Raw genomic sequence first — 12,821 nt, 5'->3', positions numbered from 1 at the left:
CAGGTAATGAAAAATCAATCAACAGATCATGTTGTCCGTTGTTACAAAAAAAAAAATCATCAACAACAAAGTCATGTAATTATTGCTTATGTTGTTGGCAGAATCAATAGATGTATGAACACTTATGTTGCCAACAATTAGACATCCATTGTCAGAATACTCATCAAATAATGGTGGTAATTCACCTTCTACCTCTGATTCCAGAGATAAGAATCTCTGTGCCAAAATATTTCACCTAACTTGATATGAAGATCTTCAATATTTTCCTTCATTTTTAACCCCAAGGGTTTGGCCTGGTGCATGAGGCCTGTAACCCCAATCACCACCTACCACATGTGTGTGGGGGTGATGGAGGTGGTGATTGGAGGGGATTTCCATCACTCCTCATTCAAGAATTACAAAACTTCCATAATTATTTTTATGAAAAAATTTTCATAGTACTAGCATTCCTGATAAATTATTTGGGATTCATAACCGTTTCTATTAATTAATGGTAATTATTTGGGATTCATAACCGTTTCTTTTAATTAAGAGCATCTCCAACGGTTACTCAGATTTTTCACCAAATTTGAGTAAAAAATGACTCATTTTACCAATTTCATACCACTCGCTCCAACGGTGCATTTTCATCAAATTTGTGCCAGGGACAACCGGTTGGTCGACCGGTTAAGCGAAATTTTTTTTTTTTTTTTTTTTTGATTTTTTTTTTTGATTTTTTTTTTGAACTTTTTGAACCTTTTAGTGGTCGACCGGCTGGTCAACCGGCTGGTCGACCGGTTAGGCAAAAAAAATTTTTTTTTTTTTTTTTTTTTACTGTTTGAACCTTTTTTTCGAACCGTTTTTGAACCTTTAGGCGGTCAACCGGTTGGTCAACCGGCCGGGCAACCGGCCGGGCAACCGGCTGGTTGACCGGTTGGTCTCTCCCAACGGTTAGGAACAGTGATTTGGTAAAATGCTTCGCCTGTTCTCATTTTGGTACAAGATTTGCTGAATTCTGGATTTGATATCGATTTGGTGAAACGGTTGGAGCTCAAAAAAGTGACTTTTTCATCAAATTTTGAATTTGATATCACGTTTGCTGAAGCGTTGGAGATGGTCTAATGGGCATTGATGAAGGTATATATATGTTGACGTGTGTCTGGAAACTTTTCCAGAACTTCCTTGAGACGTAGCATTTCTCTTTACTAGTGAGTGTTATCTCTCTCTCTCTCTCTCTCTAACTGGTTTCGAAGGGGAGAGGACGAACGAGCAAGGCCATGGTTTCCACAAGAAGAAGTGGATCTCTCAATGAAAACAACACCAAGCGGTCGTCGCCGTCGCCGGAAGACAAGCCTCCGCGGCCAAAACAACAAAAGGTCTCTTCGTCAATCCAATCTCGCCCTTTGATCTTGATTCCTTTTTTCATTTTCTTGGTAATTGTCGCGTTTTTTGACCATTGATTTGCTTGAATTTCAGGTTGACAATGGCTTTGCATCAGATAAATCGACTCCGGCTGAGAATTCCAAGCAATTGTGCACCACTTCGGTGGTAATTCCACCGGAACGTGGCTCTGTTGATCCTCCGACCGCCGGAGGTGGTGGCGGAGAAGCTCCGAGTTCCGGGAAAGTGGATTCAACTCAAGCGGTTGCTCAAGGTTAGTCGATTCTTTCTGGTTCTTTTCCATGTATGTTTATTTCTGTGTAGAAGTGATAATAGACCGTTTGGTTTGAGTGATTTTAAGGGAAAATAAAAAGAAATTGATTTTCTTCGTCTTGAATCAAAAATTAAGTTACAATCCACTTCTTGAAAAATTGAAATTGGATTATTATTAATTTTTTGTATCCTATGAAAATTATCCTTGTAGATGCTAAAGAAATATAAAAGCATTTAAGGTGGATAAACCAAAGAGTTCTTTATCTTAGATTTTCAAACATGGTGTAAATGTGATTTCCCAAACATAGTTGATGTGTTATATGAATTTAAGAGACTGAAATATATTGTTTTTGGTTGCGTCTTGGAGGGTCTTGGCCGATTGTGGCGGATAAACCGAAGATTTCTTTATCTTCACGGAGTGCTCATCAGAAGAAGAGGCCGAGTTTTGATTCTACAACCCCATGGTGCAGGCTTTTGTCGCAGTATGCACAGGTTTAAAGCTTTCTCCTGATGAGATTTAAAAAATTGTGTTCTTTTGGTGACCACAATTGGGTTTTCTACACTAGATGAAGCCACATTTTTTGAGTTCTCGTTGTTTTATGTACACATAAACGGGTTTATATTGTTTACTGCAGAATTCGAATGTTCCAATTTGCACATCAAAATTTTTAATCGGTTCAAGCAGATTCAATGATCTTGTATTGAAGGACCAGACCGTTAGTGCAAATTTGTGTGTGATCAAGCAGGCAAAGGTATTTCTTTGATTAAACTCATATCCATGAGGATTAATTCAATATTTATTTTGCAAATACATGGCGTGTTACTTGGCTATGTACTCATGGTTTGTGGAAATGGAAATGATCAGTACGCAGACACTTTTGTTGCTATGCTCGAAAGCAGGGGGATGAAGGGATCTGTGCAAGTAAATGGGAAGATTATTAAGAGGGGTAACATCTGTGTCGTCAATTCTGGTGATGAGGTGGTTTTTGGTCGTTTGGCGAACCATGCTTATGTATCCATCTATTTCATTTCAGTGCGGCTCTTTGATCAATATTAAAGTTTTGCTCATGGGTTCTCAATATTCTTTAATACCTTTTCCTTGTTGGATTGTGTAGTGTGTGTGTGTGTGTGTGTGTGTGTGTGTGAATTCATCAATGTGACAATTTTCCTTAATTTTACTCTATATAGATTTTTCAGCTACTAGTGACTGATATTGTTATCAAGACCCCCTCATCAGCTGGTGGTGCAGAGGTTCAGACTACTGTAGGTAGATTATTACATATCGAAAGGAGGGTAGAGGATCCTTCAATTATGACGGGGGCTTCAATTTTGGCATCTCTTTCAAGCCTGCGGCAAGACTTGTCGCGTTTGAAGCCTACTGCTCAGGCCAGTGGTAAAACACATCAAGGGACTAAGATGCCCCCTCATCATATTGTTCACGACAGTATGGAGATTGATCTTGATGGTCTGGACGCCAATTCGGAAACAAATATTGGGAGTGATAAAGCTGGTGACATTGGAGAGACTAGCAAGATCCTTTCTCTTGATGCCAACCCAGACTCTAGTATAGCGGCTGGGAATGTAATTTTTATTTTTATTTTTTATGTGATGAATTTTTTGCTAAGGCCTTTATGTCTGGTATTAGCTCTCCATCAGCTAGTTATGACCTGTAATTGAGCAAAAGTAACGGTATACAGGTATTTGAAGAAAGAAGTGAGTGGACCAGGGATTCACTGCCAGCATCAGCATCAGGTATATCTCTGAGGCGTGCAGTATTGAAAGAAGACATTTATATGGGGATTCTTGATGGAAAAAACATGGAAGTTTCATTTGACAGTTTCCCATATTATCTAAGGTATGAATGTTTTGTTATATATTGTGCTATTTATCATGCTCCTGGTGAGGGGTGACTATCCAGCCAGTGTTCTTTTTATTTTTATTTTTTTGGGTTAATTACTGTCACTTAGTATCACTTCACCCACCTCAACTATAAAATCGTATATTTGAATCCCTCAACTATTAAAAAAAATCAGATAAATGTCCTCTTTCGGAGGGGTGAAGCTGATACAATGTTTCAACTATAAAAAAAAAGTGTCCAAATAACCCCCTTTGGAGGGTGGAATTGATACAATGTTGCAGTTGAGGAGGTCCAAATGCACGGTTTTATAGTTGATGGAGTGTATGTGTAATTAACCTTTAAAAAGAAAATAGATTGTTATATGAGGCCTTATTGGAGGTACTGTTATCAATTATTTAATATGGATGATTTAAAGGTAAAGTCTAGGAGAAGTTAATAAAGTGGGAAAGAGAAGCTTCTCAATGTCTATCTTAAAGTTAATAATACAATTCCATATTTTTTGGGCAATGATTTTTCCAAGGGACTCGAGTTATGTTTGAAGTTTTAAGTCAAAGAAGCTTGAAAAGACTAATAATGGGACTGGTTTTGGATTGATGTTGTTCTCATTGAGGCTTGCAGATGTGTGGACAATGATGCATGGTGTGGTTATTTAGGAGCAAGTATATTCAGAAGCTACAAGTGGAGTGTGAATATCATTACTCATTTAAAATGAATAATATTTCAAAGAAGACGGCCAAAAAACATTGGAAAAGTTTTGTAATATTTTCATACAAGGAAAAAGGTGACATTTAAGCTTGTTTGATAGTTTATTTGTTTCATGTTTCATTCCCACTAACAGTTCTCAAAAAATGGGGAAAAAAAAAATGAAAAAAAATATATATTTTCACTTTTCACTTGTTCTGGAAACAAGTTGTGACTTGTTTTTAAAACTCCCCATCTCCAAAAACTGACCACACATGTCATCTTATTCTTGTTTTCATTTGTTTTTAAAACATTTGGGTGTACCAAACATCTTTTCTTGATTTTAGTTTTTTTCAACAAAAAAAAAAAAAGAAAGAAAGGAAGACAAATGAATGTGCTTCTTTTTTTCTTTTTCTTTTTTTTTTTTTGCTGTTGCCAAAAAATGAAAACGCAACCTTAGAGTTGCATTTTGCTTTTGACATGCCATTTGCCATTTGGTGTGGATGGGATGAAGTATGGTAGTGGATTACCTTAGGTTTTTGGAGATTAGCATGACACAGCATTTTATATTGTTGTATGTTGGTTGATTAGCTATACAAGGTTAACATTAGTGAGGGTGGGGAAAATGAGGTGTAGCTGGAGGCTGGAAAATATGGAGGTTTGAAGTGAAACCCAATTACTGGATTTAATTAGAGACTTGGAGGAAAAGGCATTTTGGGCTAAGATCCAAGGTGTGTTCTTTGCTCATAAGGCAAGGTTTGTGAAATCCTGATGTTTGAAAGCTTAAAAGGGGAAAAGTGTCTCCAAAGTCATATTTTATGTGGAAGGCAAAGAAAATATCCTGATGTTTGACAGCTTAAAAGGGGAGAAGTGGTGTTCCTTTAATTTAGCATTTCTTGACTAAGTTATTTTCAAATCCTAACTTAATCTATAACTTCTCTCCCAAGCTCCATTTTGAGTTCTGTTTTACTGCAAGTTTCTATGCACGGGGGGAACGTGTGTGCCTGCTTTAGTGGACAACCCAACCTAAATGGATTAGTAGAGGTGCATGTAAGCTAGCCGGACACCCGGTTATCAAAAAATCAAAAAAAGAAAAAAGTAATGGACGATTTTGCCCCACATACCTAAAATTTAACATTTTTGAACTAAGTTGTTATTCAAATCCTAACCTAATCCATAACTTGCTCTCCCAAGCTTCGTTTTGAGTTTTGTTTTTTTCCCCAGCCCCTCCTGACGCAGCCTCATCTTACACCCAGGCTAGCCCTCCTATCACTCGAAACAATTTTATGAACACTTTGAGAGCACACCCCTCCTCTCCCACCCCGAAAAACCAGCACACCCCTCCTTCCTCACCGAAAAACCAACACAACAATGGAAATCAAACCTTGGCATTTTGCAAATAAATAAAAATTAAATAAATAAATAAAGATGAAAATAATACGGCATACCTGTAATGCTCTCGAGTCCATGCAATGCAGAAAGCCTCCCTTAATATTCATTGCTGGCAGAGAAGAGGGAGGGATTTAGATCAATTTTGGAAACAGGTATTACTTATGGTGTTAGGGTTAGGGTTAGGTGCCAAGGTTTAGATGATCAATTTTGGAAACAAATTGGAAGGCTGACTTTAAAGCCACTTATAGATGCTTTATGTGATCCTGGACAATGCTTTCATCCTTTGTTTACCACGGCTACCAGTTTTTTTTTTTTTTTCAAAGTGGTAGGTTACTATGGGGTGAAAAGGTTGCTGGAAATTTTGGATGGCTTATTCTTGAGTTTGGGTTATATACTAAATAGCTTATAGTGTAGGAGAAGAATTAATGTTATAGAACTGGATTCTTAAGTTGGAGAATCATTGACTATGGTCTGACTAACAAGATTTTGGCCTTAAAATGCATCTAAACTCTGTAACTTACTACAGACTATTTATATAGACTTGATCATAATTTGCAAATTAAGATCCATGGACCACCACTATAGCCTATGTCCAAAATATCTTGACCTTATTTTGACTCTAAAACTTTATAAACCATGAATAACATGGGATGTTGCTTAATTAATTTTGAAGGAGCTTTCAGAGCTATCTTGCATATTTTAATGGTTTCCTTAGAGGCAGCATTACTTATAGGATGTTGCCTAGCAATAGCAGGATGATGCATTTTAGGGAGTGAAATCTAGGAAGCTCGACTGTAGTATTTCAAGGATATGGCATTACGAGCTGCATTTTCTGTTTGTGTGGGAGTTGATGATGATAAAGGCTGAAGGTAATATATATATCGGTCTTGGATGGAAGTAATGGTAGGTGAGTGATTTGCTAAGTCAACAGAAATACTGAACATGTTGGGGGTGAAATTGTGATGAGTAGGTTGAAGCTGTGCTGGTACAGTTTTTAATTTTGGTGATGGTGCAGAAAGATAACACTGATAAGAGACAATTGTGGTAGCAAGGAAGGATGAAGCAGAGGTGAGGGGGTCTGTTGCATTGGTTGTTGGTCAAAGGTTGGTCAATTGTGCAAATGGTGTTGTGATGTATAAGTTATCGGTGGTGGCCCACTTGACAATAATTGTTATTGATGATGATGATAGTACAGAAGATTTTTTTTTTTTTTTGGGGGGGGGGGCGCATTTTTTTGCTGATGTTTGTTGGACTTGGTGGTGGCATTTTGTATCTTGAAGTTTTCCTATGAAATTATAGAAAGCAACATTCTTTTTATTGTTACATTACATCCCTTTCCCCTTGAGATTGGCAAATTTCAATTGTACCTCATCCTACTAAACTATGCGGCTTGTGTTATGCATTTTTAATAATTTTTAATAATGTTCAAACTTCAAAGTGTATGCACACATCAGATTGACCACTTAGGTATTTTTAAACACATAACAAAAGTTTAACTACAAACTTCTAGGTTTCGCTGTCAAAACAATTCTATAACATTGTTGTTTTCCATCTTATTTGATTTCTTTTATATGTTGTTTATTCTTTGATATTTCATGATTTTTATTATGTGCTACTTCTTTGTGCATATTAATCTACATAAATGAATATGGCCATTGGTAAGTGGTTGCTTTCTTTCTGTGAACACCCATGGTTGTTGATTTCTTATGTCCATTCTTTGACTGCTGAATGGTGCATTGATGATTGTTAATCCTGAATGGAACATTATTAATATGTTAACATTTTTATACTTTCTTCCCCTCTCGCAGTGAAAACACAAAAAATGTGTTGATTGCACCTTTGTATATACATTTCAAACACAGAGAACAAGTTAAATATACCTTTGAACTTTCTGCCATGAACCCGAGGATTTTGCTCTCTGGTCCTGCAGGTTTGTGAGTATTTTTAAGTTCTCAATTTATTTGGGGGTTGTAATTTGTCCTGTTTAAGAAATGCTGTGTAAGGGTTTAGTTTCAGTTCTGATATTGTTTTTTGGGCAGGGTCTGAGATATACCAGGAGATGTTGGCAAAGGCACTTGCCAGATACTTTGGGGCTAAATTGCTTATTTTTGATAGACATTCAATTCTGGGTGTAAGATATAAATCTCTGGAATTGACTCTGATACAAGAATATCATCTTCTTTGTATAAGTTTTGCATCATGTGGCATATGGAGGATCATTTCTTGTTATAGCTTGTTTTGGTTGTTCTTATTATTGACTTGTTTAGATGTTATTAGGGTTTATCGAAGGAAGCAGAGTTACGGAAAGAGGGATATAATGCAGATAAATCCTGCAACATTAACAAGCCAAGTGTTGGAGCCACTGAGCTCGCTAAGGGCATGGGTCCTTCAGCAACTGAGGTAGATACGCCCATCTTGTCAAATGTTCCTTCTTGTGGCCTGGAGTCCCAACCAAAAATGGAGAATAACACTGTACCCTCTTCTTTTGGGACATCTAAGAGTCCTTTGTTTAAAACAGGTATTTCACATCTGATTCCATGCCAGGGACGCCTTCATAGTTCACTTTTCAACCTTCTCTAGTATACTGTAACCGTTATTATATCTTTGACATTGGCTGAACTATTTTTAATTGAATTAAATCATGAAACTTGTAGGTGATAGAGTGAGATTCGTCGGTTCTTCTTCTGGAAGCTTATATTCAACATCATCTCCATCAAGGTATAATTTTACAAGGACCTGTTTTCATCTGCATCTGTTTTTTTTTTTTTTTTTTTTTTTTTCCAACAAGAAGAAAAGATTTTATTAAAAGAAGCAAGAAAAAGTACAAGAGGAGGAGGACAAGAAGTCCACCAAGAAAAGAAAAAAGAAAGAAGAGAAAAGGAAAATACAATCTCACATTCTACAAATCGCTTTCCAATCCCTGGAACCACTTTCAAAGGAGGAGCCACTGACACGAAAACGAGGCCTCCCAAAAAAATTATTTCCTAAAAAACCTCTAGCATTCATCTCGAGCCATAAAATCCGAACACACATTTCCATAAATCCTGTGCCTTGTCATTTGATACAAACCCCTTAAAGTCAATGCGAAGCAAATGCTAATCTCTGCCAAATAAAAATTCCACCATAAGAAAATAGCTAAGGAACAATGCAATAAAAGATGATCCATGTTTTCCTCAACCTCCTACACATAACACACCATTGTGGGAACAAGTAACAATTAGGCTGCCTTGTTTGGATCATGTCATTAGTATTAAGCTTCTTTTGAGCCAATTATAGACACTTTAACCTTAAGGAGCAAGGAAGCATCCCAGACCATGTTGTTAGGAGGAAAAGAAATAAACATTTGGAGAATCAGTCAGTGATTCGGAACATTCATGGAGGCTCGTGGAGACTTTGTTTACAGTCTTATAATTTTATTATGTCTTTAATAGTTTATTATTTTATAATTCATTAGGATCTTAATAATGTGCGTGTTTGGGAAGTGGCTATTTTAGAGGCTTTTTAGCTTTTTTAATAGGCTATTTTAATTTTTGTATTTGGGAAGATGGAATAGCAAGATGGAATGGATTTTTATTTAAAGTGTTGTATTGAAAAATGTGTTGAAATGATGTTTAAAGTTAAAATGACAAATTTATCCCTAATCTCACATTTTTCAAAATTAATATAAAGTGGTAAAATCGTCATTTACCAATAATGGGACAACTTGTCAACGGTGACAGTAGTATACACTGTCACTGTGACAGCCCACCGTTTTTTTTTTTTTTTTTTTTTTTTTAAGTATTGATTTAGGGGCTTTTGGGCCTTTTTTCTTTTTTTTTAGTTTGAGGCTATTTTATCCTCAAACTCAGCTTCCCAAACACACCCAATATTTGATTTCTTATATTTGGGGATTTAGTTTCTCAAGTTAATTAAGTTATATGCAGACTCTATGTTATGATTTAGTCTCCTATATTAAATTAGGGTTTTGTGACATATATTTGAGGTTTTTGCAGTGTAATAGATAGCTTTGATTAATGAAAATTTTACTGTTAAAGGCTGTGGCCCTATTCTTCCTCCCTTTTCTTTCTTCTATTGCGCTCTACATCAATTTGGTATCAGAGCAGAAGCTCCGATCCCTTTTGCCTCCGGTCTCTCTCTCACTGCCTTGACCAGCCTTGGTCGGGCTCACTCCATCATTGCCTCGCTATCATTGTCACACTACCAAAAAATTCCATCACTGCCATTGCCTTCCGTCGCCAGCAATGGCCATCATCAACACAGTCACAACTGTCACCGTCACCCACGATCACCGTTTCCAGTTGCATCACATTGTCATCGCCTCTGTCAGTCTCCTCCCATTCTCTCTGCTGCGATTCACCTTTGCAGGTGGGTTCTTCGCATTGTCTCTATGAGAAGACTGAAAAAAAAAAAAACAAACAAACAAAACAAAACAAACTTGAACTTATCCAATATTTAACCCATTGTCTGAATCCAAACCCATATCCATTGTTTAAACCTGACCAGCTTTATAACCCACAATAAACCAAGCCACAAGCACCTGTGCCAAAAATTACCAGCTAGATCTAACCCAAATCCAGCCACTTAAACTTTAACTCTAGCCCAACCTCAGACCAGCCCAAACCCAATAAACCCAAACTAAACCCAGGTAGACTTCAAGCAAATCCAGCCCACTGTTAAGCCTTAAATGTGGCCCAAAGCTCACCTATTGAAATTAGCATCTAACCCAAACACCCAGGTCACCCCAATCAGGCTACATCACCCTGTTCTGCCCGAGTAAGGATTCTCTAGAGTGATTTTTCCTTAAAGTTTCCTAGAGTGCTACATTGTGTGGTTGAGATTTACTGGCAAGTTACATCAATTTTTCTGATGTGACTTGCCAGTAAATCTCAACCACACAATGTAGCACTCTAGGAAACTTTAGAGAAATTTCACTCTAGAGGATCTTTGGTGGTTCTGCCCAGGTACACTTTATTAAAAAAATAAAAGAAAAAATAAAAATAAATAAATAAAAATAAAGAGCCCAACCACATACTTCTTCCCTATGCCCAAACCACATCTAGCCCAACTAACCTAGGGGTGAGCATGGTTCGGATTGGACAGGATTTGGGTAAAATTGGACTGGATTTAGGTAAAATCAGGACCAATCCGTTATCTACGGTTCCTAAAAAATTAAAACCAATCCAATCCATTTAAATCATGGAACCAATCCGAACCAGCTTATTTAAACACGGATTGGATCGGTTTAGGATCACGGATTCATATAATTAAATAACAAAAAAATGTATATGTAACATTTTAATTTCATAAAAACATAAACATAGCGCTATATTAGTTCCACAATAGCAACATGTTTTTCTATAATAGCGACATACTGTTCTAGAATTTAAACAACCATAAGAAAATTGGTTTCACCATAAAAATTTAGACCATTATAAATTAAAACTAAAAACTAATAAATAAAAGTAATAAAAAAAGATATTATACGGGTTTAGGTTTGAGTTTAGGTTTTATATAGAATAAGAGAAGATACTATGAGGGAAGATGTATAATAAAAATATACACTATTTGCATATGGTCTGGATCGGTTCCAATCCGGAACCGTGGGGTTCAATCCGGAACCAATCCGTGGACTATAGATTTTTAATTCTTCAATCCGAAACCGAACCACAGATTCAAAAAATCAATCCAAACTTATCAGATTGGCCTGAACTGAACTGAATCGAATTACGAATTTTACGAATTCCTTACTCAACTCAAGTCTACACTGCTATCTCAAACCTTTGAAACCAATCCGAGTTGAGCCCAGCCAAAAAATCCAGGGGAGGAAAAAAAAAAAAGAAGCCCTTTGACCCCTTTAATCTTGGTAACTAATGCAGAGGTATATTCACATTTGGATGCTTTCCATCAAGACCTAAAAGAAATTCCCACAACCAAATGTCAACTCAATTGTTCCAAATCCAATCAACTTTGGATAACTTGGTGGTCCATTTTTTGGTAGAAAATTCAAGATTTTCTCAAAGTGCTAGTGAAGAACATGTGGACTTTGTTGATCAAGTCGTTCCAACATCCGAGGTAAGTGAACCTATTTTGGAAGAAAATCCGGAAGTTCAAGAAGCCGCTCCTGAAGACAGTGATCCTACATAAAGAAGTTCTTGAAGATGAAGGCACACTCACTTGTCAAATCCTTTGGACGTGCCTCCAACCGATTATTTTATCAAGATAGAGTTGATTGACTCTGTTGGTATTAAGGATTTTCTTTGCATGTTTAACCCGTGTTGGGGCTCATCAATAGCTTGATCAAACTGATTAGTTGGAACAAGGATAAAATCAAATAATTGGCTTATTCGAAATATTTGATTTGTTGGCATGGCCAAGTTCAGTATTTAAAGAGGAACTCGGGGAAAAGTTCTTCTTTTTAGTTGGGGAGAATGATGCAAAATATTCATGGGGGCTTATGGAGATTTTATTTATTTATTTATGTCTTTAATACTTTATTTTTTTATTTATTTTGTAGTTCATTAGGATCTTAATAATATTTGATTTCTTATATTTGGGGATTTAGTTGCCTAAGTTAAGTTTTATTCATAGTCCATATTATGATTTAGTTTACTATATTGAATTAGGGTTCCGTGGTCTATATATTTGAGGTTTTTGCAATTTAATAGATAGCTTTGATTAATGAGAATTTGAGTGTTAAAGGTTGTGGCCACGTGTTAGGGTTGTGGCCCTCTTCTTCCTCCCTTCTCTTTCTTCCATTGCACTCTACATCCATCAGCTTCTCAAAATAGGGGACTTACAAGAAAACAAATGAATGGCCACCACACCTATCAAGAGAGAAATAAGACAAAGAAACATTCTCAAGAATTGTCAACTAAAATACAAGCTCCAAAGCTTCTCTCAATCATTAACATTTCTTAAAAAACTTAAAATTCCACAAGATAGAAAATGAAGAAGAGGACACCTTGGAAGCAATAGAAAAATCATGAGATCCAGATGTCCGATACAAGCGAGGGAATAACTGAAAAATGGCCGCTCCAAGGATACCCCCAAAACCAATTGAATTCCACATTCTCAACAAAAAGACGTTTTGAATTGAGAGAACCTAGCAAGTTCATGTGAGATAAATTTCTAGGAGCACAATAGGCCCCCCTTTGCACCACATTCGAATACCATTCCTTAGCCTGGAGCCCAAACATACTCTTGATAACTACATTCCATGAAGACTTTCTCTCGAAAACCTCCATAACCATTTATCTAG

The 12,821-nt window shown here is 36.6% G+C and overlaps 1 protein-coding gene across 22 annotated transcripts in view; it reads left to right on the top strand.

The window, feature by feature from the left end:
- Positions 1 to 315: 315 nt before the first annotated feature.
- The window catches only part of LOC114256741 (uncharacterized), a 35,566-nt gene continuing 23,060 nt past the window's right edge, over positions 316 to 12,821 (top strand). For 16 of the 22 annotated variants that reach the window (XM_082909364.1, XM_082909362.1, XM_082909363.1 and 13 more), the window contains exons 1-11: positions 316 to 1,355; positions 1,456 to 1,633; positions 2,000 to 2,124; positions 2,268 to 2,384; positions 2,498 to 2,644; positions 2,821 to 3,213; positions 3,330 to 3,487; positions 7,372 to 7,493; positions 7,603 to 7,694; positions 7,841 to 8,081; positions 8,218 to 8,281. In XM_082909364.1, coding sequence (XP_082765490.1) covers positions 1,257 to 1,355; positions 1,456 to 1,633; positions 2,000 to 2,124; positions 2,268 to 2,384; positions 2,498 to 2,644; positions 2,821 to 3,213; positions 3,330 to 3,487; positions 7,372 to 7,493; positions 7,603 to 7,694; positions 7,841 to 8,081; positions 8,218 to 8,281 — 1,736 coding nt within the window. In that variant the 5' untranslated portion in view covers positions 316 to 1,256. The remainder of the gene's footprint in view (positions 1,356 to 1,455; positions 1,634 to 1,999; positions 2,125 to 2,267; positions 2,385 to 2,497; positions 2,645 to 2,820; positions 3,214 to 3,329; positions 3,488 to 7,371; positions 7,494 to 7,602; positions 7,695 to 7,840; positions 8,082 to 8,217; positions 8,282 to 12,821) is intronic. The other 6 variants (XM_082909366.1, XM_082909358.1, XM_082909359.1 and 3 more) reach the window with 2 other exon arrangements.

The sequence above is a fragment of the Camellia sinensis genome, chromosome 15 (genome assembly GCF_055761805.1).
Source record: "Camellia sinensis isolate YWXY chromosome 15, ASM5576180v1, whole genome shotgun sequence".
Lineage (NCBI taxonomy): Eukaryota > Viridiplantae > Streptophyta > Magnoliopsida > Ericales > Theaceae > Camellia > Camellia sinensis.
The sequence above is the reverse complement of the archived record's forward strand: the minus strand, read 5'-3'. Positions and strand labels throughout refer to the sequence as shown.